The sequence below is a fragment of the Doryrhamphus excisus genome, chromosome 13, assembly GCF_030265055.1.
Source record: "Doryrhamphus excisus isolate RoL2022-K1 chromosome 13, RoL_Dexc_1.0, whole genome shotgun sequence".
Taxonomy (NCBI): domain Eukaryota; kingdom Metazoa; phylum Chordata; class Actinopteri; order Syngnathiformes; family Syngnathidae; genus Doryrhamphus; species Doryrhamphus excisus.
In genome coordinates, this window is record NC_080478.1 from 1568794 (window position 1) to 1593353 (window position 24560).

The window sequence follows — 24560 nt, forward strand, 5'->3', positions numbered from 1 at the left end:
AAATCATTTATTAACAAGAGTTGAAGGCATAAATAACTCCATCAACAAAGACAATACATGTACTATTCACTAGTTCATCAAGGTGTCAATACCCAATACTCAGAAAGTGAACACCATTTCTGTTTCCATGGAGTCAATTCCTCTTGCAAAGTCCTCTCTGACACTGCAAAGCACACTCCTCTGCAAGGAATCTTCCATGCCGTAGCAACACACAGGAATGCTCGGCATAGTTTCAGCATTGCGACATTCCTGTCTGGTTCCAAGAAACCACGCGGCCCCTCCAGAAACCAGCTGGGGTGTGGAATTTCTCCTCTCAGCAGCCCTCATGTTGCACCGAGCAGGCGGCGAGAGCTGATTAGCAGCACAAAGTACAGACAGTCTCAGGACAACCTGGCCTGCATATAACAAATAGTCTGGAAATGTGATCCTCCAAGCTCGTCGTGTGTCCTTCATTCCAGCTTCTCTCACATAAATCGGGACAGCCGTGGCCACGCTGTGCCGTCCCCTTGCAGAGCTGCAACATCTTCATCTGTACAGTTCATCATCTGTACGTGAACCCAGAAAGCGCTCCTCCGTTTTTGCTGTGGTGTTAGGGAGCACTTCAACGCTCCTGCAGGACCAGTTCAGGCACCCACTGGTTCATGCGGCGGCTCTCCTGGCAGTAGATCCCCACTTCCTGGAGCCTACAGTGCTCAGCCTGGGGGTTCTGCGAGGAGAAATGTAAAAAAAAACATAAGAAAATGAGGCTAACATTTGAGTCATAGACAAGAACAATTAGAATCGTAAATTGCAGGCAAAATACTTCCACTACAGTCCTGTAGATGGCGCTTATGTGCATTCAAATGCTTTAAAACAACTAAATGTACGAAGTCTAAATGTACAAAAAATTCCCCCCAATTTTTTTTATTAGTAGTTTAAGTCGTAAATTAATTTTAAAAATTGTGGTTGAAATTGTTCCACTCCGGTCCCATAGGTGGCAGTAATGAGCCCTACAAATCAGAACGACTAACAAAGAAGCCATGTGATTAAAAAAATAATAATAAATTGTAAAAAAAAATAAAACTAAATATTGTATGGTAAATAATTTTTTTAAATATAGTAAATTATAGTAAAAGTATTCCACTACAGTCCTGTAGGTGGCAGTAATGTGCATTCCAAATTGTTCAACAAGAAATCACAGATATGAAAAGTGGTCAACTATTTGCTTTAAAAATGACAAAGTTCGTGCCAACTCATTTACTTCTACTTTTGGTTAGCAATGTGTTCTGTTGCAGCAGACGCAAGCCCGGTTTAAAAAACAAGTCTGAGTCATCGTACCGTCACCAGCATGCAGTGCAGGTCTTTGGGCTCTTCCTGGTTGCGGTTGCCGTCCACAGCTCCGAGCAGCTGGCGGAGCCGCGTCACACCGGACACCCTCAGGATGGTGATGCCGCTGTCGCAGCAGAACGACTGCAGCAGGGTGAAGTGGATCTGCAGCGCCACATCGTCTTCGTTGTCAGTCGCCAGGACGCACAGGACCACGCTGTCCGGGTCCCTGGAGAGGAGGAGGGAGAGGAGGAGCAGCGTGGTGAGCTTTAGGTAACAAGGAGAGTCGTGTTGTTGTGCGTTATGTAACCGGCAGGCAACTCACGCGTTGAGGAGTTTAGCCGACTCATAGATGCCGACAGTCAGAAAGTCTTGTTTCTGAGCCGTCACTAGAAGCTCCTCCAGGGCCAGACCTGCTGATTGCATCCTAAAAGACGGACCAAAAAGTTGTTAGCACCGTGCATTGTGCAGCAACAAGAGGGCATGCAGGCTAATGCATGGTACCGTGTTTGGTCACAAGGGCCCAACAATGAGATAATAGAAGAATTTCTCTGCGAAAATAATAAATAATAGCAGTTGAATTAAATTCAACTAATTACTTTATTTAAAAAAAAAAACAAAAATTTATTACAATTAAATAATATATTCATTTAATTTTCATAAATACAATTATAATAAATTGTAATGACTACAATTAAATAATTTATTTAAATATGATGAATAATTAATTTTCATAAAAAGGGGCAAACATGAATAATGAAATAAAAATGAAATAATGCTTTCAGCCTGCATGGATTCGTATTTTGTTGCAAGTTGAGAGTTTCGCTGTCAAATCTCCCTGCAAAAATATTAAATAGCCACAGCTACATGGTATGAAATAAAATCAGTTGTAAAAAAATTCAATCAAATCTGCATGAAACCATATCTGGTTACAATGCCTCACTATGCTATAAAAAGGGGGAAAATAATATCGTAAAATTTAATGATTTAAAAATATCTTCTTCAATAAAAAAATGGAAAATGCCGCTAAAGTAGAAAATAAACAGTAAATAATGCAGCAAAACCTTTTTCTTGGGTGATAATTTGACGTTTATAATATTTCCATAGTGTCCAGTGCACGTGTGCAACATGCAAGTGCACCCATGCATGCTTTTTGCACACGTTTTCATCTACTGCAGCAAATTATAACATGCGTTTCACTCTCCTTGTGGGAAATAATGCACATGAAGGCACATGTCACGCCTCAGCCTCCACACGGCGCCCCTCGTCAGTAACGCCAGCCTTTAGCCCGGCAAGAGAGGATGAAAGGCGGCTTGAGCTCACCTGTTCTCCATGACGCTGGAAGTAAAGTTCTCCTCGGGAATCATTCTCGCAACAACAAAAACATCAGCTGAGAGTGACTAAAGTCCTCGCGTGCAGTCGTGTGCGTGTAGTGGCGCGTGTGGCGACACTTCGCAGAGCTTTAGCCCGAAGGAGAGGGGGTGGTGGGCGGGACCGAAACCAGCCGCGTGTTCCGATTGGCTGCCGGGAAAACGTCAACGTCTCCCTCCTGACTCTGCATGCATGCAATCAGAAACTGAAGGGCTTGGCTGTTTTTGTTTTGTTGGGGTGATTTCATTAGTCACGCTGTCATGTGATGCCACAGAAGAATAAGGTTTGTAAAAATAGACGACGTTGGATGCTAAATGGGGAATACAGCGGCCATGAAAGGACGAGGCGGGACATCTGGACTATTTTTCACAGTATTAAAAACATGGCATTGGCATTTTTGTAACCCACATTTATTATTATTATTATTATTATTAGTAGTAGTAGTGGTCCATAAACTTAAATCATGAATAAATCCTAATTACATTTCTTTCAATAATATTTACAATATTAATAATTTCTGTATGTATTTCATTTGTATGTAATTTAATGCATGCATCAGGTTACAGTGGAATAGATCAGATAAATACATTTTAATTTATGAATTTAAATAAAAAACACAAAATAGTGTGACATTTTCACTTCATTAATAGTGCTTTAATATGGGGGAAATGATTTCGAGAATAAAGTGGTAAATTGATGAGAAAGAAGTCATAATATTACAAGAATAAAGCCGTACATTTATGAGAATAAAGTTGTAAATTTACGAGTAAAGTCGTAAATGTATGACAAAAACAATCATAATATTATGATTAAAATTTACACAGATAAAGTGGGGAATTCATGACAAAAATGTCATATGACATGAATAAAGCTATAATTTACAAGAGTAAAGTTGTAAATATTCAAGCAAAGTTGTAAATGTACGAGAAAAAATGATTAATATACGATTTTTATTATACATAAATGATTTATTATACAATAAAGCCGTACATTTATGAGAATGTAGCAAATTTACAAGAAAATGTTGTCATTCATTGACAAAATAGTCTCGGGAAAGAAGGAAGCTTTCCTTTTGCTTCCAACAAACTTTTATTTATAACATGGCAGCAAAACAGAGCGGTTGAGCGCCAACAAAAGTCACATAAGTCCCCCGCTTTCCATAGCTGTAAATTGATGACTTTGTCGTAAATGTACCATGTAAATGTTCTCTAAATCTCTGATTATTTTAATAGGAGGTGTTGCCTGAGACAGCTGTGGAAAGGGGAGACTTTGACCAAGGCCAAAGGTCACATAAGTCTGACTTTATTCTGATAAATTTATGATTTTTATCTCGTAGATTTGTGACTTTGTTCTCATAAATTCATGACTCTTGGCACTTTTTAATGGTAAATTTTAAGTAATTTTTTTTCAAAGTTTCATTTAAAAACAAAAAACAATATAGTTTTTGGGCTGCACGGCGGTCGAGTGGTTAGTGCGCAGACCTCATAGCGAGGAGACCAGGGTTCAATTCCACCCTCAGCCATCTCTGTGTGGAGTTTGCATGTTCTCCCCGTGCATGCGTGGGTTTTCTCCGGGTACTCCGGTTTCCTCCCACATTCCAAAAACATGCTAGGTTAATTGGCCACTCCAAATTGTCCATAGGTATGAATGTGAGTGTGAATGGTTGTTTGTCTATATGTGCCCTGTGATTGGCTGGCCACCAGTCCAGGGTGTACCCCGCCTCTCGCCCAAAGACAGCTGGGATAGGCTCCAGCACCCCCGTGTCCCTTGTGAGGAAAAAGCGGTAGAAAATGAATGTAGTTTTTTTGTATTATGTATTGTTTTTTCTGTGATTGGCTGGCGACCAGTCCAGGGTGAGTGAGGATATGCGGCATAAAAAAATTGATGGATGTATTGGGGTTTTTTTTTAGTTATTTCACTGGACAGCAACAAAATATTGCACTAAATAGCAGAAACACACACATCAGTGGAATCAATGTAGTATCACCTTCCTGCTTGTTTGGATTTAAGATGACATCATACTGTGATTATATCAATGTATAAAATGATGTCATCTCTCATAACTACTACAACAAGGAAGAGCTGTTGAATGTGCAAAACCTGTGATAAGCATTCTTTATTATTATCATCACCTTTATTATTGGTACATCCTTCCAGCTGTCCCTACAACATAGATACACATCATCATCACGGCCTGTACTCGCCTCATGAATATCATGAAATGAAACAACATACAGTGTGTTGGTCTAATATATGACACACACACACACACAGTTATACCTGCAATACATAGACATCTGGTTAAATAGCAGATTTAATTATGTTTTAAAAAAGACAGAGTGATAAATCATTGCACAACAAAAATGTGAATTACAATAGAATGACATTTTTTTAGTTTTTAGTTTAGTTTTTTGGGGGGTTTTCCACACTTCAATGTTTCATATCATCAAACCAATTAAAATATAAGTCAATAACAGCACAACTCAACATATTAATGGAGCTCTATCAACCTGGAAAAGGCTCTAAACCATTTTCAAAGCTTTGGGACTTCAGCCAGCCTCAGTGAGAGCCATTATCCACAAATGGTGAAAACATGGAACAGTGGTGAACCTTCCCAGGAGTGGCCGGCCAACCAAAATCACCCCAAGAGCGCAGTGACAACTCATCCAAGAGGTCACAAAAGACCCCACAACAACCAAGGAAGTGCAGGCATCATTTGCCTCAGTTAAGGTCAGTGTTCATGATGAACAAAAAGGTTTACATTTTGCCAGTAAACATCTTGATGATTCCCAAGACTTCTGAGAAAATACTCTGTGGTCTCACAAGACAATAGTTAAACATTTTTGGAAGCTGTATGTCCCATTAAATCTGGCGTAAAAGTAACACTGCATTTCAGAAAAAGAACATATGAATGGTAGAATATGGTGGTGGTAGTGTGATGGTCTGGGGCTGTTTTGCTGCTTCAGGACCTGGAAGACTTGCTGTGATAAATGGAAGCATGGATTCTGCTGAAGGAGAATGTACGGCCATCTGCTGGTGACCTCAAGCTGAAAGCAACTTGGGTTGTGCAGCAGGACAATGATCCAAAACACACCAGCAAGTCCACCTCTGAATGGCTGAAGAAAAACCAAATGAAGACTTTGGAGTGGCCTAGTCCAAGTCCTGACCTGAATCCTATTGAGATGCTGTGGCATGACCTTAAAAAGGCTGAATGACAACAATTCTGCAAAGATGAGTGGACCAAAATTCCTCCACAGCGCTGTAAGAGACTCATTGCAAGTTACCACAAACGCTTGATTGCAGTTGTTGCCGCTAAGGGTGGCCCAACCAGTTTTTCTCCCTTAAAAATAAAGTTTCCTTTTAGAAGTGCATCTTGCGTTCAGTTGTATTGTCATTGACTAATATTGAAATTTGTTTGATGTTCTGAAACTGTTAAACGTGGCAAACATGCAAAAAAAAAAAGAACTCGGGAAGTGGGCAAACACTTTTTCCACATCAAACATGAAAAATTAATTCTAAATTTATAGAAAGTCTCTTCCTTGTAGAGGCCTTTTGAAGAATTTCACCTTCACGCCACACCTGGCAACATTCGTGTTTGAAAATAAGGTACATTTGATTTGATTGATTGCTGTGGCTCAAGCGTAAGACTTAAAGCTGTGGCTTAAGCATAGAACATAAAAACAAAACAAAGGAAAACAAAAACGATTAGAAATGATTCATCCTTTTTCCCATGAGGACAAAGCTGCTATTTTATCAGATCTCCTGCTCCATTTATTTAACCGGCAGTGTAAGAAATCCAGAGGCGTTTCCGGGTGTCTGTCCACGCCCTGATCAACAGTCAAGGAAATGAAGCTTTTTCCGTGTTCGCAGTGCCATGTGTGGAAGGTGGTGGGAAGTGATGAAGTGGAATTAGATCATATGTTCCAATAGAAACCCCTCAGGAAAGTGTCAAATCAAGCGAAACTGGAGCGCCCATACCAAATACCACTCACTGTCATCTACGCACGCTATCACTTTCTCTTGTGATACAATCCAGGCCTGGCTCAAGCACCCGCGGTAAAGTGGATTACACCCTCAGTACCGCCTGTGATTAGAACAACAATGCGCTTTCATTTCATCACATGCTGTGATGTTGTCGTCAGACCGCTGATTACAGTATGTAGATGATGCACACTAGTCAGGTGATGCTACCAGCACATAGGAATGCAAAGTCTGTTGGAAGAAAAAATCCTGTACATTTCCTAAACAGAATTTAGCTGAGAAATTGTGGAAGTATAAATATTTCTTTTGGCATTGAGCAGGTCATGTTTTTGAATGAAACATGTGGAATTCATTTGGATGAATCAAGCTTTGATCTCAATATTTTATGCTCCATTTAAAGTCATTGAAACGATCATTTAAATAATTACAATTACAATTATGCACACTGTCAGGTGATGCTGCCAGCAGCTAGGAATGTAAATGGTGTTGGATAAAAAGACCAGTAAATTTCCATGGGAAATTCTAATTGAGAAAATAATATTTTCATTTGTTACCATTAATTTTGCTGTCATTTATACATCTTTGTCTTATATTTATTCATTCATTTTCTGCCGCTTACCCTCACGTTAAACATTAATTACATTTGAATAAAATCCAATTTATAAACTAAAATTAACTTAAAAAAACGTTATTCATATGCACACTGTCACATGACGCTACAAGCAGCAAGGAATGCACAGTTGGTTGGAGAAAAAAATTCCAATCAATTTCCATGGGAAATTTAGCAGAGGAATTTTGGAAATATTCCAATTTGGACACCTGAGAATGAAAAAAAAGTGTGGCAGAGTTCATATTTTGTTTTGTCAGTACTGGACAATTTTTAATAAAACATTTATATATTTTTTATAATTATTTGTGCTGTAATTTATATACTGTAGGTCATATTTAAAGAAATGAAAAAATTCTAACTCTCAAATTTTGAAATGAAATGAAAATTTAAAGTAAGCAAGTATTTCAATGTGATCTTTAATTTAATTTGATTAATGATTACAATTTAATATATATAAAATATACTTATTCTATTATATAAATGAATACACTATTATATATTAAAATCATTTTTTCCACAGAACAAAAATAAATCATTACATTTAGCTTATGGACACTGTCAGATGAAGCTACAAGCAGCTAGGAATGCAAAAGCAGTTGGGGGGGAAAAATCCAGTCAATTTCCACTGGAAATTTAGCTAAGAAATGTTGTCATGAAAAATTCAACATTTTCTTTTTCTTTAAATAATCTAATTAAATTATTTTCTTAAAATGCCATCTTTAATTTAAGTAATAATTACTACATGTAAGTCAGCTGTTGGAGGGACGGAGGGACAATTATCGGTACCAATATCAGCATAAAAATGCGAAATCGGTATTGGATTTTTTTCCCCCGATCATGAAAACTGAGATGAAAAAAATTCTGTATACAACACACATGTTCATTCCACCACAGGAGATATGTCATGTTATATATATCGGTATCGGCTGATAGCAGTATCGGAAATTGAGAGTTGGACAATATCAGTTTTTGGCAAAAATGCCACTATCAGATATTCCTATGCGGTTGTGATTCCCAACCAATGTGCCTCGGCACGTGAGCGCTAATGAATGGTTGTCAATTCCACTCATTTAAAAATGAGGAGTATAAATAATGTATCTTTACACCACGTATAACGACAGTACGTATATGGCCTTCCACTAAATGGCAGAAACATCCACATATTCTCCTTCATGTCATTGGAAAGTTTCCTTTTCTTGAAGGATAACAGGAACTCATTTGGCTTGTTTGGAATCACATGTCCAACATCAGACTATCGAGTGCTCATGTGATGTCATCATGGATGCATTATTCTTTTTTATATTGATATTTAGACGCACAAAGCAAAAACGATGCTTTCACACACTTAAAGCCTGCCTGCTATTGGAAAGCCTTTTTTAAAAAAAAGCCTTCGGTGCTAAAAAGACATTTCTGGCTTGTCTTTTCCTGGTGTGTGTGTGTGTGTGTGTGTTCCTCTTCTGTTTAGCACAGGGTCACCGGACCAGAAGATCATGCAATCCTATTATTGTCGTCGGTAAAAGAGTGCTTTGGGATGGAAGCAAATGAAGGCTTTTTGGAGGTAAACATGTAAAAATGTACGTCCTCATCCTCATTTTGCTCACTGTTCAGAACTCAATCTTGCAGGCCGGGAAGGTCTCATCCTGCATGGCCACGGTGCTGTTGGACCCCAGGACCACGATTCCCAGCTCCCTCTGCCTCTCCAGGGTCTGCTGGTACCAGTCCTGCATGGACCCGGACTCCAACGTGGGGATGAGCGTCACCTGGTGGATGCGGACCAAAAGACAGGTGACGTCTCGCCATTGATTCTATATTGAATCTTTACAATGCTGTACTGTTTTAGTGTATCCAACTTCCTCTCACTGCCGCTTCGCCATCTCCTTTCTATACTATGTGAGGCAGTAGAAGCCTCTGCCCCATGTTACCAGGGAACTGGGTTCATGATACTGTCATGAAGTCTACCTAGCAACATGTAACAAGTCCTTTCTGACATCATGATGCAATATAAGATGTGTGTGTTGTCACCTGCATGGCGCCAGGCCAGCACGACTTGCCATCAAGGAGAGCGTCCAGCGTATGCCTCATAAGCTCCTCCCTCTCAGGACAGTCGCCGCTGATGATGTAACAGGAGGAGCGTACGCTTTTGAAGAAGTCCACACTGACTGTTGGGGACGAAGCCCCGGAGGGAACGTAGGCCAAGTCCACATAGACGCTCACATCCTCAGCAGAGACCAGCTTGGAGTCTGGAACGGGAACACAAAGGAGTCCATAAACAAGGCAGCAAGAAGACGTTTCAGGTGATCGATCATACCTGCATTGACGGAGGATTTCGCTGGTGCTGGGCGCTGGCTGCTGGCGGAGGACGTGCGTGATGGTACAGCATTGTCTTTCCTGCCTTTCAGGACGCCACTTCCTGCCTTGCTTTTAAATGAGCTTGCTCTTTGGGAGCCTTCCATCACCTGAAACATACGGGGCTTGACTATCAAATGTTTCTTTATGGTTGAAACACCAACAATCAATGAGGGTCTGAAGATATAGCAGATTTCAGTACATGGCAGCAACCACCAGAGGGCACAATGAAGTCACGCACTACTTCATGTACTCGTTTGCGTGTGTATAGATCAATATAGAATCCTCTGAGGTCAATGAATATATATATTTTATTTATTGATATTCACATCAAACTCACCCCAGCTGTTTTTCCGCGCACTGAACTTGATTTAACCTTCTTTGCGGCGTCAGACTGCGGAACAGGCATGGTGGCATCCGGACGAGGAGGCGGGGGTGGGCTATCCCTGAGCCGGGCCGGAAGGGGGTCACGGGGCAGAGCTTGACTGCTGCGGAGGTGTGGCAGCATGCTGCACGACTCCTCTTCATCGGAGTCCAGGACTCCATCCGCCGTTGTGGACGGGCAATCTTCCATGCAGACCGGGGTGTTTGATTCGCTGGGTGACACGTCTTTTGCAGGGGTGGTGTTGTGGTTGCTGCTGTGATGTTGTGGTCCAAAAGCGCCTCTGGAGGCTTCGCTGATACCCGAGTTGGAGTCGAATGCTTTGAAATGCTTGAACTCACACGGGGACACCAGACACAGGTCTACATCGTGAACTGCAGACGCCTCAAAGTGAAGGGTGCTAGGGGCCGGAGGACGCCCCATCTCCGAACCCAAAGACCTTACGGGCTTCTTCATGGGTAGCGGTACAAATTGTCCTCCGTTGGTGTGAGGGTGATGAATGCCGTCGTCTAGCTCTCTCTGACTCCCTATAGCTGGCCCCTGTTCCAAAGACATGGACAGCGACTCGTCCACTTCTGTGGACTGAGGCGAGCTAACCTCCGCCGGCATGGAGTGGGTGGAGGTGGAGGTGTTGGCCACAGAAGGGGATGGGTCGGAGGCTCCGTCTTTTAGTGGAGCCAGAGAGAAACCCAGAGAGAAACTTAGGTGTTTCTCTCTGGGGTTCTGTGGGTTCTCTGGAGCATTCCGGGGCCAGTTCTTGGGCTGGGTGACTTCAGTTGGTTCCTGCTGGGCTTGTAGCCTGCTAAGAGTGTCTCTGTTGCACCACACGTCATCCGGAGACAGACAGTAAGGCGTGTGACCTGCACTGTTGGGTCTTGAATCCGGGGAAGCGTTCTCTACGGTTTCCTCATCTGGGCTTGCCTGGTTCTCTGGGGAGGATCGTGATGGAGGGGTGGTTCTCAAAGCTCCGTCCAGGAGGGTGTATTCAGTGGGGGTCAAGTCTAACTGAATGTCTTGCTCGTCCTTTGGCGTCTCCTTCAATGGGGATGGGAATCCTACCACCTTGGCTGGTTTCTTACAAAGTCCTGACTGGACTACAGTCTGGTCACCCGAACATCCGAGTTGTTTCTGATTTTCGGTCTGCTTCCCTTTATCTGCCTTGTCCCCCGCCTCTTTCTCCATTTCCTCTCCAAGGATGAGAAAATCAGCAGTCATGTCCTCAGGGGTAGATATTTTTGAGGCACGAGTTTCGTTCATAGGATCTTCCTGCGCACCGAGGCCATCTGGCTTTGGGACTTCCATTGCCGCCTCATTGTCAGGTTTTGATTCAGTCTTGCTGTGTACATTCTTGCCGGGTAACTTCTGGGTCTTTTTGGGTCCTGCTTTGGAGTCATTCTTCGCTTCCTTTTTTTGCTTGTTGTCATTCTTTGGTTTGGAGATGGGCAACTCCTTCTTCCCTGTACCATTCCTCACCACGCCATTCTCTTCCCTGCTGTTGGTTTTTCCATTCTTCTTCCCGTCGTTCCCGCTAGCTTTCTTTAAACTATTCTTCTCTGTTACCTTTTGCTTTTTGGCTTTATCAAAATCTCCATGAATTGATTTCACCTTTGCGTCTTTCCCATGTTTGGGAGGCACCTCCTTCCCATTAGAGTTGACAATATTCTGGCTCTCGGCCCTTTTGGTCTTCCCCGTGTCCGCCAACTTCTCCAGTTCCCCGGTGGTCACTGTGGGTTTCTGGAGGAAGGCAAGAGTCTTCAGCTTGTCTAGCCCCTGCAGCAGTTTAGCCTGCGGAGTGACACCGGGGAACAGCACTCGGACCACCTTCTCCTGGGGGCACGCTGGATGCCACACAAGCAGGGCGGACACCGATTCAAGGGCGGTGAGAGGGAGCGCTTGGGATTGGGGTCCAAATGACACAGGGTCAGGCCAGTGTTGCATGAACGTCTGGTACTCCTGGCTGTTTTTGGCGGGGTTGAGGATATATAAATCCAACTGCCCCACTCCCATCTTTTGGAACAGGGTTATTGGCTCGGGGGCGACCCCTTCAGGTCGAAACATAGGCTGGGGTCGGATGTCTAACCTCTTCAACAAGTGTACGGTGAGAGCTGCCTGGTCTGTGCTCTTAAGGACACTGTCCACACCTGATGAGACATAGGACACCATGACGTCATACGACTACGATGACCCTGCATGCAAATGTACGTAGGTCTACTCTATTTATTTTATAATATATATATTTGTTTATTTTTAGTTTATTTATTACATATTTTTAATCATAGAAATGTCCTATGACTTCATTTTAAGTAGAATTTTTTTAATTGTTAAATGAGAAAAAAGTTATAACTCAGGATGTCCGATATGCTGATATTGTCCAACTATCAATTTCCCCTACGGATATGAGCCGATACCAATATGTAGACATGACATATCTCCTGTGGTGGAATGAACACATATGTGTTGTGTTTAGCTTTTGTTTTATGTTGGTTTTCATGGTGTAACACAACAACGTTTTTTCCCATATAATGTCATATATAGAGAAAAAAGACATTTTCACTCAAAAATAAAGAAGTCATGTTATGAAGAAAAGAGTCATTATTTATCATAAAAATCACAGAAGTCCTATGTTGACGATCAAAAAAAATCCTTCCAGTGAATATGATTTAAAAAAAATGTTAACTTTCAACAAAAAACATAATTACAAATAATTCTAAGATGATAAAAATAAAGCCAAAATATGCAAAGAAAAAAATTAGTGGTAATATCTTGGGAATAATGTTATTTATCTTATTACATAAAGCTGCAATGGTCTTCACATCATGAGAATTCCGTTGGAATATTCGCAGAAAATGTCATTTTGTAACTACAAAGTTATTTTCATGATTTTATGAATATACCATCAAATATTACTGATATATTTTTTTTTCCTTTACATATTCAGGTTGAATTTGATACTCACAAGGCTGCTGTTCCACCTGCAACTTACTGGGGGCGTTAAAGAACACAACTCCAAGCTCTGGGGAGATGAGCCTCTTGGACGAGTCCTCTGTTCACAACCACAACATCCAGTAAAGACAAAATTACAAATTTTTGTGTTTACCTTTATATCTGGTTACACATTTGAAACTACTGTAAGAATGCCACCTTTATGGACTTGGCATCTTTATTTTTACGGTTAACGTCTACATCGACATGCATGTTTTTGGAATGTGGGAGGAAATTGGAGTACCCAGAGTACCCACGTACACACAGAGATGCCCAAGCGGAGAATCGAACACAGGGCTTTGCTATCTCCTGATTGTGTGGCCAACATGCTAACCACTCACTCACCGTACATTGCTACTTATCATAGATTAAAAAACCGTATTTCTATCTGTGATGGATTTAGATTAAGTCAGTATTTAGTATTTAGTCCGTTTCCAAAATGCAGTTAATCACAATTAAATATTTGAATCAACTGTCAGCTCTAGTTTCCAGCAACATTAGCTAGAACCGGATATTAGCATTTTATTTTTAAAAAAACACCACGGATCATTGTTGAAGATGGAAATTAAATGCTGCATATCCAACCAATTTTTGCTCTGTGGAGGCAAGCTGTTACCGCAAAAAAAAGAAAAAAATTCCATGAGGCAAAACAGACTTTTTTTGTGTGTAAAAATGTCAAACAAAAACCTTCTAACTTACAATGCCAATATAAAATGTATAATTCAAAAACTGAAATGTCACAAACAGTGAAATTCTAATTATTCATTCATTTTCTACCGCTTTTCCTCACGAGGGTCGCGGGCGGTGCTGGAGCCTATCCCAGCTGTCTTCGGGCGTGAGGCGGGGTACACCCTGGACTGGTCGCCAGCCAATCACAGGGCACATATAGACAAACAACCATTCACACTCACATTCATACCTATGGACAATTTGGAGTGGCTAATTAACCTAGCATGTTTTTGGAATGTGGGAAGAAACCGGAGTACCCGGAGAAAACCCACGCATGCACGGGGAGAACATGCAAACTCCACACAGAGATGGCCGAGGGTGGAATCGAAGTCGAGTCTCCTAGCAGTGAGGCCTGTGCGCTAACTACTTGGCCGCCGTGCAGCCATTATAAATAGATGCCATTTATTAACTATGCAATTACACTGAAGTGTCATTTCAAAGCATGATGAACGTCATCACTTCAGTTGGCTTTACTTGGTTTAGCAACTGATCGGTCATGACAAGTTCTTTTTCCACAAATAGAAAGACGGTGCAAGGTTTTATTGCCTGATGACTTCCGCTTTCAAACCACTGCTTTGCATGAAATCACGTCCAACGTTGCTGATCAAAAATATGGTTTTACTAGAGCCATTTTTGCCACCGAAAGACTTGCTGAAAGTCTGCACTTTAAAAGTTCAAGTTCAAGTTGAGTTAAACAACTGATAAGCCATACGTCACCTTTGACATCAGAAGCCAACTCCGACTCTGCCACCTTCCTCTCCAGGAAGCTGTTGACCCCAGTGAGGTTCTCCGTGCCCACGTGCGTCAGCACAACAGCATCAATGCGGTCCAGGTGGCGGACCAGCTTCCAGAAGCATGCCTGCGGGTCTGAGCCGCCGTCAAGCAGCATCGTGAAGCCGTTGACGGCAAAGAAGGCGCAGTCGCCATGCCCGGCGGGGAAGACATAGCAACAGGGGCGGGACAGTTTGAGGAAGCCAACGGTGGCCGGGGGGGGCAGGAGCTCGAATGGTGACAAGGGGGAAAGGGTACCAGAGACGAAGGAGGTGAACTCCCCCAAGGCAGACATGGCAGGAAGGACCTCTGGGGGGTTGATGTGAAGTGTGACAGGACCCCGACAAGGCTGAAGGGTCTTCCTCCAGTGGGCTGCGTTGTTGGGGCAGCACAGAGTCAGGTTGAGCTTCCGGCAGGCAAGGTGGTCTTCATCTGGGAACTGAAACTCCCACCATTAGTTCTAGTTGCAAGCATGTGATTGTCCAAAACAGTTTTACCTGGTCTAGTATGTCTTTTAGCTGTTTGGGGGAGAAAAGGCCCCGGTGAAAGAGAAGGTCGCCGCTGTCTTCCACACTCTGGCCAGCCAAGATCAGCAGCTTGTGAGCCGATTCCCGGGACAACAAAGCGCTCACCTGACCAGGTGAGAAGGAAAGACGTCAAGACGTCAAGACGTCAAGACGTGAGACACACCATCTTTATTGTACACGGTGAAATCAACCGGAAAGGAATACAATTCCCGAACCAGTTTCCTGTCATAAGTGAATTTCCACCAAGTAGGATTCCTTATGGAATATTTTAGTAGTAGAGCTTAATAAACCTGTTGACAACCTTTTAAATGTCGTTATTAACATTGTTACAGCCCTCTAGACAAGAAATACACCCTTACATTCATATTACCCAATATTAGTACTGTGCTTTCTTTTTACCGAGTTCAAAACTACTGGACTGCGATTGGCAGAACTCATCACCAACACGGAGCAAACCTCAGCACAGTCAATTGTTTCATGTCTTTTGTTTCTTTTTAAAATACTTTTTATAGTTGAATGACTGTATAATGTGTTTAATGTTGACAACTCCCTCTTTGTACTTTCTGCCCTGCTACTTAAATGAGTCATGTCGCCTTATGCAAACATGAAATCAATGGGCCAACACGCATCAGGAGTAGTGTGAGATGTCTTTTATCCAATTTACAGCACCACTCAAAAGTTTGGAGACACCTTCTCAATTAATAGCATGAGCAAGTGTCTCCTTTGACCACTCCTGTACTGCATGTTCCCAGTTAATTGTTGTTCTCCTTCCTTCCATCTCTCACCTCCGAGTGGGCCTGTTCCTGAGATGGAGCGATCACAACATGAATGTCCAACCCTCGGCCGTTGTGGCGCAGACACTTGTGTCCTTGTGTGGAAAAGACATGAGAAGCAGAAGACAAAAATGCAAGAGACGGTCAAGGCACATGAGGACAGGAGGAAAGAAGTGGAGGGAGCAGAGGAAGTCAGATGAAAGTGGGAGAGCCCCCGGGATGACATGCCAGGTTGACTCAGGATGAGAAGAGGAAGTGGATGCATTAAAGCCAGATTCATAGAGTTTTGATTGATGCATGGTGCCTTGAAGCAATGGTGTGCCCTACTTGGCTGTGACCAGCGGGGGTGCTATAGGTTCAATCTTAACGCTGTGATAACAGCGTATGTTAGTTGTGCTACTTATTGCACAGAATGCAATGTTTAATTGTGACCAAATATAAATCCATAAAATTCCCCCGGAATTCTCAGAATGGTAGAAAAACCGAGGACACACACATTCATTTTCATGTAACGTAAGCATGTAAATATTCCTCTGTGCACTGGAGGGGTGTGGGCGTCTATTGTTTTTGTGTCCTAAGGTTCTAACAATCACCTACCCGCTGCCCCTCACTTTCCTTCCTTCCTTCCTTCCTTCCTTCCTTCCTTCCCCCTTAGCCAAGCTGGCGTGTTACTGAGGCAACATCAGAACCCATGTTTGTTTCTTTACATGATTTTTCAGTACCTGCACCCTTGAAGGAGGCAGTGTGATGGGAGAGGAACTCCTGCAGGTAAACGTCCAGGTCGCAGTCTTCCAAGTCCACGCCCCACGAGCGAATCCCTTGCAGGCCGGACGGGAGAGGTCACATGATGATGCGGCAAGACGCTAAAATACTCAACTGAGGGCGTGCAGCAAAGTGGGCTGAAGGTTTGAGCTTTTAATTACATTTCAAAAGCACTTAAGCTGAAAGTCATTAAAAGTTGATGCGTTGGTGGAAAATGCTTTTCACAGGCCGGGAGGGGAAGAGTGACTCCTCTTTGGCTTCCACTTTATTAGGTACCCCTACACAATGGAATGCAGTGCTTCTCATCCTTTTTTCACTCAAGTACGCCCTGTTTGGATGGAAAACACAGCGATCTAGTAGCGCTAGTTGATTCATTACTGCCTAAAAAACGGAAACATTCGGATAATAAAACAACCAAATAACCAACTTAATTACAAATAAAGCTTTGTGCAACCTCTCTCGGGGCCTTTAATATACATTTTTACGTTTTTGTATTTACTTTTAATAAAACGTCAAATAAATAGTTTTATACTATTGCTATACTTTTTTATAACAAATCTAAACCAGCTGACGCAGAACTGATAATGCTGTAGTTAGCATGGAAACGGTTAGCATGTTAATGCCTAGCATTATAGCACCAGTGTCACTGAAAGATAATATCTGAAAAAAATGGTAACATGCCAATGTTGGCATACTAACATTGCTGACATGCAAACTGTTAGCATGCTAACACCTAACATGAAACTACTGTCTATTTGAGTTTCTACTTTTGAAAATAGCAAAAAGCTAATAATAATGCAAAAAATCTTGCGGTTAACGTGCTAACACCCAATATGAAAACATAACTTTGAAAATAAAAAATAAAGCTAAAATGCTAATTTTTGCATGCTATCAAAATAGCACTGCCTTATTACATAAATTTATTCATATAAAATGTCTCAAATGCTAATATGCTAACATTAGCATATTAACAACACTAACTGTTAATATGTTAACATTTAACATAACACAGTCTATGTAAGTTTATACCTTTGAAATAGCTAACATGTTAACAAGTTAACATGCTAATAGTTATCTTGCTAATAGTTAGCATGCTAACAACTAACATGAGACCACTGTCTATGTAAGTTTATAGATTTGAAAATAGCAAAAAAGTAATATGTAAAAAACCCATTGTCTATATAAGTTCATAACTTTGAAAATAAGAAGAAAGCTAACATGCTCATTTTAAAAATGCTAGCATAATAGCACTTACTGATTCCATTAATTTATACATATAAAAATGTTGTATATGCTAACATGCTAACATTACTATACTGTTAGCATTAGTATTACATTTGTATACTGTTAGCATATTAACATTGAACAAGAAAACACTGTCTATGTAAGTTTATACCTTTGCAAATAGCTAACATGCTGACAATGCTAACATCCTAATAGTTATCATGCTAACACCTAACATAAAACCACTATGTAAGTTTATAGTTTTGAAAATAGCAACAAAAAACAATATGCTAATTTTAGCATGCTAATAATGGTAACATTCTTGCTGTTAACACCAAACACTGTCTACATAGGCAAAAAGAAAATCAGAAAATAGCTGATATGCTAATGTTAGCATGCTAATAGTTAGCCAGCTAACACAGAAAATAAAAACATAAGTCTATACCCTTAAAAAAACAAAAAAGCTAACTCGTATTGTACAGCCTCACCTGAGGGATTGTTGAAAGAAAATTCCCAAAACGCTGTGGCCCAGGCCGAAAAGAATATTCTGTCTTGGACGTGGTCTGAATCGGTTAAGAAATTTGGAACTTTCATTTTCAATGGAGAAATGTCTCAGGAAATGCAGAATTGTGCAAAATCGTTTGAAAACTGTGGGAGTAGTTAGTGGTGAAATTTTAAAAAAATGGCCGAGCAGGACGTTACATGTATAATAATACACTTAATTTAAAACGCACTTCACATTCTATGGAAATGACAGTTTTATTGTGCGGGGCCACACTTTGAACACCCCTGCTCCTCTATTGTATAAGTCAAGCTTTGGGCTCACTTTTGACATAACAGCACCCGTCTTTGAGCTTTGCACCTAACAACCTGCTTATTAATTATTCCCAAGTGTTTTAGCAGGTTGAAATGAGTGGAAATAATGGTCATATCTCTGAGCAATATGTTGTGATATGTTGCATCGCATGACACAGCGCAGGTGTTCCTAATAGTGAGGCCTGTGGGGAGACTTAAACAAGACATTTATATTTATTTACTGAACATTTTCAGTGAAAATGGCGTCCATAATCCATCCGTCCCTCTATTCGTCAATGAATAAAACCATACATAGATAACTTACATAACGCGTGTTTTTCAAGCTGCGATGTCCAATAAAGGACACACTGGCTGGTGGCCATATGACGCATTCATGGTCAATCGGATGCCGCAATGCTGAGAAGAATTAAAGCCTTTTCTTTGTGTGTAAAATGTGGTGGAAATACCTGTCTGGATGTGTTGGCAGACGTGTCGTGCGTGTCGGTGGTGAGCCGTGCGTCCAATGATGATGAGCAGCGAGTATTTGTTGCGCTGGAGGAGACTCAAGTCCACGCAGTGTCTCGCCTCCTGCTGGACCTCCCTCTCCCGCAGCCGGCCGGGAAGCGATTCGGTCAATGACGCAGTGCGCAGGCGCACGACTGCCTGTCAACACAAGAGTACGGAAGGAAGACCGAACAGAAACTCTTGATCGTTATTGAACACATCGTGTATGGATTAGTAAATAAATAAGATGGACGCCGTCAAGGAACGACTTGCTGACTTCTCACTGGAGGCTCATGGTGACTACTACCAACAGTATTAGCACGTACACGATGTAACAGTACTATTTACTGTAGTATTAGCGACGACTGAGCACGTGCACGTTAAAACTACTACTTACAATATTCTATTTACACTATGATTTACGTGGGTAGTAGTAGTAGTAAGTAGTGTTATTGAACTACAGTATTGCTGTTAATACTGCAATGTAACGTTATTGTTGGGTACAAAGAGACAATATTTAAAAAAAAAAAACAATGACCTTTCAGATTTGTATTTGAGCCAATCAGTGGATCACGTGGACGGACCACCTGACCCGCTGCACTTCTACCGCCACTGGATTGGTCCAAACAAACCCTGCATCATTCGCAAGGCCTTCAGTCATTGGGCGGCCCTGTCCAGGTGGACGCCGGCGTACTTGAGGTAAGAAGCTCCGCCCCCCCCCCCCCCCCCCCCGTGAAGCTGTCCACGTATCATGTGACTGCTCCCACGCTGCAGGGAAAAGGTGGGGTCAAAGGTCATCAGCGTTGCGGTGACTCCCAACGGTTATGCCGACGCCGTGAGAGACGATCGCTTTGTGATGGCGGAAGAACGCCGCATGACCTTCTCCGCCGTGCTGGACATCCTCGAAGGGAAGGTGAGAACGGCGTCTCCCGGCAGCATATCCTGTACGCATTCATCATTTCCTCGTGACAGGTGAAGCAGCGAGGAGTGTTTTACGTTCAGAAGCAGTGTTCCAACCTGCTGGATGAACTTCCCGAGTTAACGGATGATGTGGAAGTGCACATTCCCTGGATGAGCGCGGCGCTGGGTGGGTGGGTGCGTGCGTGCGCTCGTGTGCTGCTCGCGTCTTCTCTTCCTGTCGACAAGAGCACACAAAGCTGATTTCTCCTCCTGTGTTTTAGGAAAGTTACCCGATGCGGTTAATTTCTGGCTGGGCGAAGCTGACGCCATCACGTCGCGTAAGATCAGACTTCCTGTTCGACGCTCGACAAGGAACAAGCGGCTAATTCCCGTACTCTTGTTCCAGTGCATAAGGATCACTACGAGAACATCTACTGTGTGATTTCCGGACAGAAGAACTTTATCCTGCTGCCACCAACTGACCGACCCTTCATCCCTTACGGTAACTGTAATAACGCCACAAAATCTACATCCGGTAACCATGGCAACCGCGTGTCTCCAGGCCGCTATCAACCTGCCGTTTACCGTCAACAGGACAACGGTGACTTCGAGGTGGTGGACCAGAGGGACTCTGACAAGGTGCGTTCACACGTCATGCGTCATCCCTGCGTTAGTTCTGTCCTCACATCCGCTGCTCCCGGCCCCGCCAACCCCCCAACCCCCCAACCACCAGGTGCCCTGGATCCCTCTGGACCCCCTGAATCCAGATCTGGAGCGCTATCCGATGTACAGGAGAGCACGGCCGCTCCACTGCAGCGTGAAGGCGGGCGAGATGTTGTACCTGCCGTCACTGTGGTTCCACCACGTCCAACAGTCGCACGGCTGCATGGCGGGTACGCTAACAGTAGGTCACATGACAGGACATCTGTGAGAAACGCTGTTGTGTTGCAGTCAACTTCTGGTACGACATGGACTTCGACATCAAGTACAACTACTTCCAGCTTCTAGACGCGTTGTCGGACCTCACAGATCCACCGTGACCTCCGAGTGGAACATGAACTCGAGACGAGGTCGTGATTGTGATGAAGAGTCAAACAGGAAGTGATGAAAAGCTCTTTATTAAAGCAAACTGTTTTTTTAATCTTACTTATTTAAAATATTTACTGTCTCCAAGGCAACCACTTCATGAATGTCTATCAGCCTCACGTTTCATAAGACTTCCTGCTCTGAGCGCCTCCAATGTGGGTGAGTCCTGCTCGAGACTCCTCCCACTCTGGCGGTTGATCGCCAAGGCCACAAGACAGCTTGCCTGTGTGCCGACCTGTTAAAGGAAGCTAAAAAGTTGACTTGTTGCAAGCAGCTCAGTTGCCCGCGTTCCCGCCGCAGACTGGAGCGTTGATGCTGTGGAAGGACGGCACCCAGCGGTTGTCATGGAGACCCAAGTTGCATCCAGGCGCGTCCCTGCGGCCGCTATAGCAACACATCCAGTATCCTGGGCCGTAGGGCAGCGCCTCGTAGTACGGCTTGTGGTGCCAGCGGCACAGCGACACGTCCCCGCGCGCGTAGCGCCGCTTGCACTGCTTGCAGGGGTCGTCGCGGTAACGAGGGTCACACACCCACAGCGAGTCGGCGGGCCGCACGCCGTAGTTGTCGATGATGAACTTGAATTGGTGACACGTGCACTTCAGAGCCGCCAGCGTGCGCGTGGGCAGCAGCGTGAAGATGTTGACCAGTATGTCCTGCGGCAGCGCCGACAGCGGCAGCGCCGCCATTGACGGCGGCTCCAGAAGCTGCCTGAGTCTCTGCCGCAGCTCCAGAAAAGCATGCGATGTCGGAGCACGGCACACCGCGCCGTCGCTCGCAACACTGACCTTCTCTTCAACGTCAACATTGAAGGACTTCTCTGATTGGATGTTGGTGTCGGGGTCAAATGTCAAATCTGTGCATACTAAAGCAGTGGAGACGAAGCGCGTGCATGTCAGCGGCGAGAAAGCAGCAGGAGGCGGAGACCGAAACAACAACCCAGGAGGCGGTTCCGCCTCCTCGGGCAGCGAAGGCGGGGCCTCAAGACCCCAACTTGCGCCCGACTCCACCACAGCTGACAAGATGGAGGGGGGCGTGACCTGTGTCGAGGCCCCAGGCAGACATGATGGTAAATGAAGAGAGAGGGCGGGGCAATGCTGGGCGGCAGCAAGTAGAACACGCCCCACCGTCCTCCCCAGTGTGTCGCTTCTGGACACGCCTCCCTCGTTTCTCCGTCGCAGACACTTGGACTCAAGCTTGGCTACCATGTCTGAAACCTTGACACACTCTGGCTCCTCCCCTTTGTCCTGAGGGGGTGGGGCCGCGGAGCTCCTGTGGAGAGTGAGCACAGGTTTGGGGTCAGCCTGGCGCTCACTCGCTCGCCGTTCCAGGAACGTCACCATCTCGCCCACGGAGACGTTGTACTCCTCCCCCTCCACATCCACGTGTCCGTTTCCTGGACGCCGAGCGGCGCTGTAGGGTGGCACTCGGACGGGCCAGTTCTGGTTCTGCTGGAGGGTCAGGTTGCTTACAGATCTCCTCAGTCGCTTGGCGTTCCCACTCTTGACCTTCCCAGCCCGTGTCACCCCCAAAGATAGGGCGTGGTTTCTTTCTCCGGCAGCTACAGTTCGCCCTGCCGCCAAAGCGAAAATGGCGATCTTTTCGCGGACGTGTCCCGGCTTGATAACAGCCCACTTGTCCAGCAGGGCGGCGGTGTCCTCGGCTGGTGGCGAGTACAAAGTGAAACATGGCAGCCGGGCTCTGAGACCGCGCGTTGCCCCTGTACCGTACCACAACGTGTCGTTGTAGATGACGCCTTTGGCGTGTTTGATGGTCCGCGGCGGCGCCCCGTGCTTAATGTGCATGACAGTCCTGACGACAGGAAGCAGAAGTACATTTTCACAGCACGGCCATCGACTTGGACAATGGTGTGCTGGGCACTGAAGGGGGCGGGTTTTACCTGCAGACTGTGCCTTGATTGACTGAGAGTGAGGAGGCGTGGCCTGGCTTGACGGACAGGTCTTCACATCGCTCAGAAGTTGAGACAACCTGGAGGGTTCAAAGGTCAAAAGCGTTACAACATTTTTTTTTCCAAAGTCAATAAATTTTAAAAAAACTACATCAACAAGGAAAAATAGCTAGCTAGCTAGCTCTAGTCGTTATGTCGTCACAGTTTGAGTTTGCGCATTTTCACGAGAAAACAACACACTTCCGCGTTTGCCAGCACCAATGCTACCGTAACCTAGCATGAAACCTAGCTAACTGACTAGCATCCGCAGCTAAGTGGTGCATTGGAAAGCACGGCGTCGACAGGAACGCCAGTGTCGACGTAAAAGGCAAGTTTGAGTAAATCCGCCTGCGTAACATTTTGTTATTTAGCATCAGAAGCTAACAAGCAGAAGAGGGCAATCGAACTCACCTGACTTGAGTTAAAGTCTGTGTAAGAGTTCTAAAACCTCGCTTGACAAAGACTGTTCTCCTCTGACAATCGTTCTTGGATACTAATTAATTGTCATTGATTGTGAGTAAATTGTATTAAATGTATTTAAATGAGAAATGGCGGCGTAAACATAGCTAAGGCTCTGGGCACTGACTGACGTCCAGCTGGAACTGCGGCGTCTTGATGACATCGAGTTCTTCTTCGGTTTTATTGAGGTTGCTATCCATCATTTTGGTACATTACCGCCCCCTTCAGTATAATTTTGGCAGGCACCGACATACAGTATGTCACAAAAGTGAGTACACCCTTCACATTTCTGCAAATATTTTATTATATCTTTTCATGGGACAACACTGAAGAAATGAAACTTTGCTACAATGTAAAGTAGTCAGTGTACAGCTTGTATAACAGTGTAAATTTACTGTCCCCTCAAAATAACTCAATACACAGACCTTAATGTCTAAACTGCAGGCAACAAAAGTGAATACACCCCTAAGTGAAAATGTCCAAATTGGGCCCAATTAGCCATTTTCTTTCCCCAGTGTCATGTGACCCATTAGTGTTACAAGGTCTCAGGTCTGAATGGGGAGCATGTGTGTTAAATTTGGTTTTATCACTCTCACACTCTCTCATACTGGTCACTGGAAGTTTAACATGGCACCTCATGGCAAAGAACTCTCTGAGGATCTGAAAAAAAGAATTGCTGCGCTACACGAAGATGGCTTAGGCTATAAGAAGATTGCCAACACTCTGAAACTGAGCAGCAGCACGGTGGCCAAGACCATACAGCGGTTTAACATCACAGGTTCCACTCAGAACAGGCCTAGCCATAGTCGACCAAAGAAGTTGAGTGCACGTGCCCAGCGTCATATCCAGAGGTTGTCTTTGGAAAATAGACGCCTGAGTGCTGCCAGCATTGCTGCAGAGGTTGAAGGGATGGGTGGTCAACCTGTCAGTGCTCAGACCATACGTCGCACTCTGCATCAAATTGGTCTGCATGGCTGTCATCCCAGAAAGGAGCCTCTTCTAAAGATGATGCATAAGAAAGCCCGCAAACAGTTTGCTGAAGATAAGCAGACTAAAGACATGGATTACTGGAACCATGTCCTGTGGTCTGATGAGACCAAGATAAGCT

At 43.9% G+C, this 24560-nt stretch overlaps 4 protein-coding genes across 5 annotated transcripts; 1 reads left to right on the forward strand and 3 right to left on the reverse strand.

Annotated features, from left to right (window-relative positions):
• On the reverse strand, nt 1–2840 carry LOC131140192 (growth arrest and DNA damage-inducible protein GADD45 beta-like). Its single transcript, XM_058090389.1, has 4 exons — nt 2629–2840; nt 1631–1732; nt 1318–1534; nt 1–706 (listed from the first exon to the last, which is right to left on the reverse strand). Exons 1-4 carry the CDS (start codon nt 2670–2672, stop codon nt 602–604), a joined length of 468 nt encoding a protein of 155 aa, XP_057946372.1. The 5' UTR covers nt 2673–2840; the 3' UTR covers nt 1–601.
• An 827-nt stretch (nt 2841–3667) lies between these two features.
• LOC131140697 (microtubule-associated protein 1B-like) lies at nt 3668–19283 on the reverse strand. The gene is made up of 11 exons (XM_058091363.1): nt 19262–19283; nt 19026–19217; nt 16500–16595; nt 15790–15872; nt 14975–15109; nt 14424–14916; nt 12952–13038; nt 9954–12136; nt 9576–9723; nt 9290–9507; nt 3668–9027 (listed from the first exon to the last, which is right to left on the reverse strand). Exons 1-11 carry the CDS (start codon nt 19281–19283, stop codon nt 8872–8874), a joined length of 3813 nt encoding a protein of 1270 aa, XP_057947346.1. The 3' UTR covers nt 3668–8871.
• On the forward strand, nt 18888–21102 carry LOC131140349 (bifunctional peptidase and (3S)-lysyl hydroxylase Jmjd7-like). 2 transcript variants are annotated; one of them, XM_058090677.1, is made up of 9 exons: nt 18888–19358; nt 19608–19761; nt 19837–19975; nt 20065–20149; nt 20244–20300; nt 20369–20464; nt 20525–20601; nt 20696–20855; nt 20914–21102. In XM_058090677.1, exons 1-9 carry the CDS (start codon nt 19310–19312, stop codon nt 21000–21002), a joined length of 906 nt encoding a protein of 301 aa, XP_057946660.1. In that variant the 5' UTR covers nt 18888–19309; the 3' UTR covers nt 21003–21102. The 2 variants fall into 2 exon arrangements, with proteins under 2 accessions (XP_057946660.1, XP_057946659.1); XM_058090676.1 differs by having other exon boundaries at nt 18890–19358; nt 20035–20149.
• On the reverse strand, nt 21052–23605 carry LOC131140348 (F-box only protein 46-like). Its single transcript, XM_058090675.1, has 3 exons — nt 23405–23605; nt 22946–23034; nt 21052–22857 (listed from the first exon to the last, which is right to left on the reverse strand). The coding sequence occupies exon 3, from the start codon at nt 22848–22850 to the stop codon at nt 21324–21326; it is 1527 nt and encodes a 508-aa protein (XP_057946658.1). The 5' UTR covers nt 22851–22857; nt 22946–23034; nt 23405–23605; the 3' UTR covers nt 21052–21323.
• Nucleotides 23606–24560: the final 955 nt, after the last annotated feature.

What these genes read in the sequence shown, in the direction of transcription:
- LOC131140192 (XM_058090389.1), bottom strand. Translation starts at nt 2,672, where the DNA reads ATGATTCCCGAGGAGAACTTTACTTCCAGCGTCATGGAGAACAG. An exon ending in TCCAGCGTCATGGAGAACAG is followed by an intron (nt 1,733 to 2,628) that starts GTGAGCTCAAGC and finishes TCCGTCTTTTAG; the next exon opens with GATGCAATCAGCAGGTCTGG. An exon ending in TGCACTGCATGCTGGTGACG is followed by an intron (nt 707 to 1,317) that starts GTACGATGACTC and finishes TTCTCCTCGCAG; the next exon opens with AACCCCCAGGCTGAGCACTG.
- LOC131140697 (XM_058091363.1), bottom strand. Translation starts at nt 19,283, where the DNA reads ATGTGTTCAATAACGATCAAGA. An exon ending in CTGCCAACACATCCAGACAG is followed by an intron (nt 16,596 to 19,025) that starts GTATTTCCACCA and finishes CCGGCCTGCAAG; the next exon opens with GGATTCGCTCGTGGGGCGTG. An exon ending in TAAAAGACATACTAGACCAG is followed by an intron (nt 14,917 to 14,974) that starts GTAAAACTGTTT and finishes TGGGAGTTTCAG; the next exon opens with TTCCCAGATGAAGACCACCT.
- LOC131140349 (XM_058090676.1), top strand. Translation starts at nt 19,310, where the DNA reads ATGGACGCCGTCAAGGAACGACTTGCTGACTTCTCACTGGAGGCTCAT. An exon ending in TGGACATCCTCGAAGGGAAG is followed by an intron (nt 19,976 to 20,034) that starts GTGAGAACGGCG and finishes TCCTCGTGACAG; the next exon opens with GTGAAGCAGCGAGGAGTGTT. An exon ending in GTCGCACGGCTGCATGGCGG is followed by an intron (nt 20,856 to 20,913) that starts GTACGCTAACAG and finishes GTTGTGTTGCAG; the next exon opens with TCAACTTCTGGTACGACATG.
- LOC131140348 (XM_058090675.1), bottom strand. Translation starts at nt 22,850, where the DNA reads ATGCACATTAAGCACGGGGCGCCGCCGCGGACCATCAAACACGCCAAA.